Source organism: Eubalaena glacialis, chromosome X (genome assembly GCF_028564815.1).
Source record: "Eubalaena glacialis isolate mEubGla1 chromosome X, mEubGla1.1.hap2.+ XY, whole genome shotgun sequence".
Lineage (NCBI taxonomy): Eukaryota > Metazoa > Chordata > Mammalia > Artiodactyla > Balaenidae > Eubalaena > Eubalaena glacialis.
In genome coordinates this window covers 125055017-125061336 of record NC_083736.1, presented here as the reverse complement: position 1 = coordinate 125061336, position 6320 = coordinate 125055017, and the positions used below count along the sequence as shown (strand labels likewise).

Genomic DNA, 6320 nt, shown 5'->3' with positions numbered 1-6320 from the left:
ACAGACTAAATGGGATACAGGATTCTTAGGATAACCATCTTTTACATTTTTTTCTTCTATTTCTTGATCCCATCTATTTTATTCCTGGGCCCTTGCATGTTTCTAAGGAAACTCCTATTCCAATGCTATGTTATCCTGTTCCAGATCACAAAATATGACAAAAGATTTCCCAATTTGTTTTACAGACTAGCAGAATTCTTATTCTAAAGCCTGACAAACAGCAACAAATATGTGACCAACGTTATTCACGAACCTAGACTCTAAAGCTAAAAACCTTTAGGAAAAAAAAGATAAAATCTGCAATTCAGCCCTCCACTATTTAGAACCTTGACTTCAAACACAGAGTGGAGAATCTTCCTCTGACTTCACTCAGGGCAGGAGAGGCTGCTGGGCATGACACTGGAGCTGCCACTGGCCATGGCAGAAGTATCATCCCCTGCGGCAGCTCTGGCCTGGGCTCTCTCTTTCTCATCTCTCAAAGCTTCCTCATACCAGGGTGAGAATGCAGCGGGGTCAATCTCATTGATCTTGGCAAAAAACTCCAGGACTTTCAGCTTGCTGGTTTCAGCGTGGGCCCTTGGACCCCACAGGAATTCGTAGTGTGGAGGATCACTGTTGGGCACCTGCTGGTACTCCAGGTACTTTTCCTCCACCAACTCTTTGGTGATGAGCTTCTTGGTCTCCCTGTAGCTGAGATCCTTCTGCCCGACATACATCCCAATAATACTCAGCACTTCCCAGACTTTCTCCTCAGGAGCACGGTTGCCCTGCATGAAGATCACACCCAGCATAAGTACCAGGACGCCGGTCTTGGGCATGCCCTGGTCATCACTCAGCATCCCGTTGTAGGTGAGGTCTAGTATCTTCACGAGCACGTAGGAGTGGCTGGTGGGGTCCACTTCCTTCACTTCAATGCCGAAGACGATCTCCATGCAGTCACAGGCTTTGCTGAAGATCACAGGGAAGTGGTCCTTGTGTTCTTTGACGATACTCCTCAGCATTTCTGCCTTCGTGATGGGCTCCTTTTTTACATGCTTGACACTTAAGAACTGCACCAATTCAGCCACCTTCTTGCTCAGCTCGTCATGGAACAGGAACTCGGGAGCCTGGGAGGCGCTCACGCCCTCTTCCTGGCTGTGGGAGCCCTCATTTGATCTGCTCGATGGAGTGGCTTCGACGGCCATGGAGGAGGCGCAGGCTGTCTGGGAACTCTGGGGAACGCTCTGCGCTCCAGCAGCAGGCACAGCCTCTGCGGTGCCCTGGATCGAAGGAGAGCGTGAGGGGGCAGCGGCCTCCCCCTCCTCAGCTACAGGAACCTGTGCGCCCACCAGGCCCTGAGCCTCTTTCTCGGCCTGAAGGCCTACTGCAAGCACGTCGCACTGACTCTTCTGACTGTGAAGCATGATGATGCGTGTTGGGGGCAGCAGGCAGGGGTGTGGGCAGGGCGTGCTGATGGCGGCCAATTGATCTGCGAGAGAGAGGAAGAGTGTGAGAAACTCAACCCTGTCAGCTCTGACCACGGCCATCTTAATAGACAGTGCTCTGGGGGGTCTCCTGTCTTCCTGACTGGTCTGTGCCCTAAGAACCAGTGGGAGGACGTGTGAAACTCCTCAGGGTGTCACCAGCCCGCTCAGCCTGCAGATTCCAGGTAAGACAGTAGGCTGTGCGAGGCCAGGCACGGTGGTGTCCCCTCTGTTCTGGTGTGTGTGGGGGGCCCACTGGTCGACATTCAGGGTCCTCACCTTGACTGACTCCCGGCCCTTCCTGGGCTTCCTCTGCTCTGCTGACCCGAGGACACATGCCTCAGACCAAGAGCCTCGCTCCCGGGGTTACTTGAGTCCCTATAAGAGGAACTGAGGGGCACCTCAGGCTGCAGACTGCAATCACAGTCCTGCCCCCAACCCCCAGCGCTGACAGGAGGGGGAAGGCCAGACTTTGGGATGCTCCCACCGTTCTGGGGTGGACGGCCCCATCAGTGCCCACTCGGGGTCCTCGTCTTCCTCCCGGCCAGGCAGGCCCGCGCCCCACCCCTCTGCTGCTCTGAGACAGAACTCTCAGAACAAAGCTCACACTCCCGAGACCAAGAGGAGGGCACCGCATTTGGCCACGCCTGCCCAGGGCGTCCCTGGGGTGACAGTAAGGGCTGGACGAACTCTGGGGACCCTGCTCTCCTGGAATAGACGGATCATCACAGTCCCTATCTTAAGGCCTGGGACTCCTCCCTCTGTTGACCTGAGGTCACCCTCCTTAAACCAAGGCCTCACTTCCTGAGACAGCGGAGGAGGAAGTGAAGGGGCGCCACACTCGACCACCACTCCCTGTGTCCTGTCGTGGCTGCCAGCAGGGGCAGGGAGGCGCCGGGCCCCATTTGCTCTTCCACAGGGGGTCCGCCCCGCCCTCCACCTTCCAGTTAACTCCTGGCAGAGCCTGAGACTCGTGCCTCTGCTGCACTGAGGCTCCGCGAGGGCAGCAGGCGGGAGTGCGTTCATCCCCTTCAGCTGACCTGAGACTGCATCCCTGAGGCCCAGGCTCTGTCTCCCCGAGACCGGACAAGGGAGCGCAGGGGACTGGAGCGGCCCTGCTTGGGGGGTCTCCAGGGGTTGACAGCGGGCGTGGGACGCGGCCAGAGGCCCGTCTCTCCACAGCTGAAGGGCCTCCCTGTCCTACCCTGTGAGGCCTCACCTCCGCTCCTGGCAGGGCTGGGCTCCTCCCTCTGCGGACCCGAGGGTGAACCCCCCAGACCACGGCGGCCACCTCACGGGGACCACCGGGCGGGGCGGGAGGCCGGGTCTCTGCCCGGCAGGCCCGCGGAGTCCCTGCGGCCGGCGGCGGGGGAGGTGCCGTGTCTGCCCAGCCCCGTCTGCGTCACGGCCTGCTGGTCGCCCTCGGCCCTCCCGAGGTGACCACACCCATTCCCGTGGGGCCCGAAACCCTCCTTTATGCCGACTTCCGGGGGCTTCCGTCGGGTGAAGGCCGCCATGTCCGGGAGCCGCCGGGCAGGGGCCCAGGAGGATGGAGGCGGCACCGGCGCCTGAGCGCCCGCCTGGGCCTCTGAGGGGAGAGAAGGGCAGGTCCCCGCGGGGCCTCCTGGTCCTCTCAGCCCACCGGGAGCTCCTCGCCATCCCGCCTGGCGGGCCCTTCAGCCCGAGGCCCTCACTGCCCTGAGACCCCCGATGTGGAAACGGGGGAGGCAAGGGAGGATCGGCCCGGCCGCCTTTCCCGGGGTCCCCGGGCTGCCAGGGGGGAGCAGGGGGAGTCCCTGTGGAGGTCCTGCCAGGCTCTGTGGCAGGGCACCCACCGCCCCCCGCCTCTCCTGCCGACAGGGCCGCCCTCTCCCTTCTGCGGCCCAGGCACAGCCCTCAGGCCCGGCTGCCGGGAGCGCGCGGAAGGACGGACGGAGTGCCGGGGGCGCCTCTGCCTGACGGGACGGGGGCCCCCAAGCTGACAGCAGGGGCTGAACGCCATCTTTTCGGTGGCGGGGGAGCTCCCGTCCCCCCTCAAGGTGCTGCCGTCGGCCCTCAGGCAAAGGCGTCTCTCCCGGAGACCAGCCCCACGGCGTCCTGAGGGAACGAGGGGGCATCACTGAGCCCTCCCGGGGGGGCTCGTGGGGCTCCGCGTCCGCGGAAGGTGCCCTCGTCCATCCTCACGGCTTCCCACGCAGTCGCCACGGGGCCCGCACCCCTCCCTTCTTCTGACCCGAGGCCGCCGCCTCAGCCCACGGCCACCACGGCCCCGGGGCGCCAGGCAGAGCCGTCAGGAGACGGAGAGGGGCCCCGCGGCCCACAGCTCCGCCCGAGTCGGCTCAGGGCGGACAGCCAGCCGGGCGGGGCGGGCGCCCGCGGGCCCCCGGTGCGGACTGCGAGGCCCCCTCGGCCCTCCACGAGGGTCCCCCTTAACAGCCGGCAGGGCCAGGACCCCCCCGCCTTTTCTGACCTGAGTCCAGCCCCGACGGACAGGGCCCCGGGCCCCGACGCTCCTGACACGGAGGCCCAGGGAAAACACCTCCGAGGCCCGGCCTGGGCTGCCCGGGGCGCCGCGCAGGGCGGGCGGGGGAATGCGGAGAGCGGCCCTCGGGCCTTCCTCCCCGTCCTCACCTCCGCGCCGGCCGGCTAGGGCCTCTGCCTCCGCCCACCCAAGTCCGCGCCACCGGCCCCAACCGGCCCCAACCGACGACGCCTCGTTCCCTCAGCCTCTGGCCGGAAGTCAGGCACCTCACATCCGGGCCCCCTGCCCGGGGCCTCAAGGAGGACGGCAGGGTTAGAGCGGGCTGGAGGGGCCCGTCTAGGGCAGCTGAGAGGGCCGCTCTCCTCCCTGTGGACCCTCGCCTTGCCGCCCGGCGGGGCCTGGGCTCGTTCCTCTGTTGCCCTTCAGAGGAAACCTGCTGGGAAAACCTCTCAGGCCTCCCTTTGACTCCTGCGCTGCGTGAGTGCCCTGCCTTGGTCCCCCTGGGGCCTCACTCCTCAGATCAGGAGCCTTCCCTCCCCAAGACGGGAGGGAGGCGGGGCATCCACCTGACAGGCCTGTGTGGGGTCCGCAAGAGCTTACGGCAGGGGTGGGGGGGTGGTCTGCCTGGCTCCCTGTGTGTTCTGGGTTGGGTCACCCTCATCCTCCAGAAGGCCTGCACCTGCTGCCTTCACAAGGCCCTTCCCTCCCGAGATGTCCACCTCAGAAATGAAGAGGGGGTGGCACCTGTTCCTGACACTCCTGCTAGGGGCCTTGGGTGCGTTTCTGTGGGGCCCCTCTGTACGGGTGGGCAGATAATTCAGTCTTCCATAAGGGCCCTCACCTTCATGCCTGGCAAGGCCTGGGAGTCCTCCCTTGGCCGACCTGAGTGCTCCCCCTCAGATCAAAGCCTTCACCTCCCTGTAGATGTATCCCCTCTCCTGGTGGAAGTCAGGGTCTGCCACATCTGGCCATAGTGCCCCAAGGCCTCCCAGGGCTAACAGCTGGGGTAGGATGGGCCTGGGGACTAGTTTCTTCTGTGGCGGGAGTTCTTCGTCCTCCCTCAGGATCATCACCTTGACTCCTGGCACTGAGTTGGCCTTCTTCCTCTGTGGACCCGAATCTGTCCATATCAAACCAAGGGTGGAAGACAGCATCCCAAGCTTGTCATCGTGGCACAACTTTACTGAATTTGCTTATTATTGAAACAGTTTTGTTGTTGTTGTTGCTGTTGTTGCGGTTTTAGGGTTTTCTGTATAAATGATTATATCATTTCAATTCAAAGAACTCCCTTTAGTATTTCTTGTAAGGCAGGTCTAGTGGTGATGAACTCCCTCAACTTTTTTTGTCTGAGAAAGTCTGTATTGCTTCTTCATTTCTGAAGGACAGCTTTGCCAAGTGTAGTATACATGTTCATGTATTTCATTATTTTCCTTTTAATGTCCACGGGATCTGAAGTGATGATTCCTATTTCATTTCTGATATTTGTAATTCTGTCTTCTTTGCTCTTGGTTAGCCTAACTAGAAGCTTATTAATTTTATTGATCTTTCCAAAGAACCAACTTTGGGTTTCCTTGATTTTCTCTATTGTTTTCCTGTTTTCAATTTCACTGATTTTTTACTCTATTTTTCTCTCTGCTTTCTTTAGAATTTTGTTAAACACATTTTCATTTAGATTAAAAAATATATTTTCAATCTCTCTTTGGGCTTTTTTTCTTTAACCTACAAATTATTTAGAAGTATGTTATTTCATTTCCAAATATTTCGGGGATACTCTAACTACCTTCTTGTTACTGATTTTCAGTTTAATTTCATTGTGGTTTGTGAACAAACTTTGTATAATTTCAATTCTTTTAGGTATGTTTAATGGTTTTGAATTTGTCCTACCTTGATAAATGTTTTATGTCACTTGAGAGTAATATGTATTCTATTGTTGGATGGAGTATTTTATAAATGTCAAGTAGATCAAGTTGATCGATAGTGCTGTTCAGGTCACCTACTGATTTTCTGCCTGTTTGATCTATCAATTACTGACAGAGCGGTATTGAAGTCTCCAAATGTAATAGTGGATTTGTCTATTTCTCCTTTCATCTCTGTCAGATTTTGCTTCACATATTCTGACACTTTGTTTTTAGTTGCATATGCATTTAACATTTCTATATCTTCTTGGAAAATTGACTTCTTTTTCATTATGTTGTGCCCCTCTGTATCCCTGATGATTTCCCTTGTCCTAAAGTCTGCTTCTGTGAAATTAATATAGCTACAACAGCTTTCTTTTGATTATTGTTAATGTGGTATATTTTTTCCATACCTTCACTTTTAGCCTATCTGAATCTTTATATTTAAAATGAATTTCTTCATCCATTAGACAAAATGTG

The 6320-nt window shown here is 57.4% G+C and overlaps 1 protein-coding gene across 1 annotated transcript; it reads right to left on the bottom strand.

Moving 5' to 3' along the window:
- Positions 1–365: 365 nt before the first annotated feature.
- Positions 366–1403, bottom strand: LOC133081913 (putative MAGE domain-containing protein MAGEA13P). The gene has a single exon (XM_061178227.1). It carries the CDS (start codon positions 1401–1403, stop codon positions 366–368), a length of 1038 nt encoding a protein of 345 aa, XP_061034210.1.
- Positions 1404–6320: the final 4917 nt, after the last annotated feature.

Bases quoted from the DNA above. Each gene is read 5' to 3' on its own strand.
- LOC133081913 (XM_061178227.1), bottom strand. From the start codon at position 1,403: ATGCTTCACAGTCAGAAGAGTCAGTGCGACGTGCTTGCAGTAGGCCTT.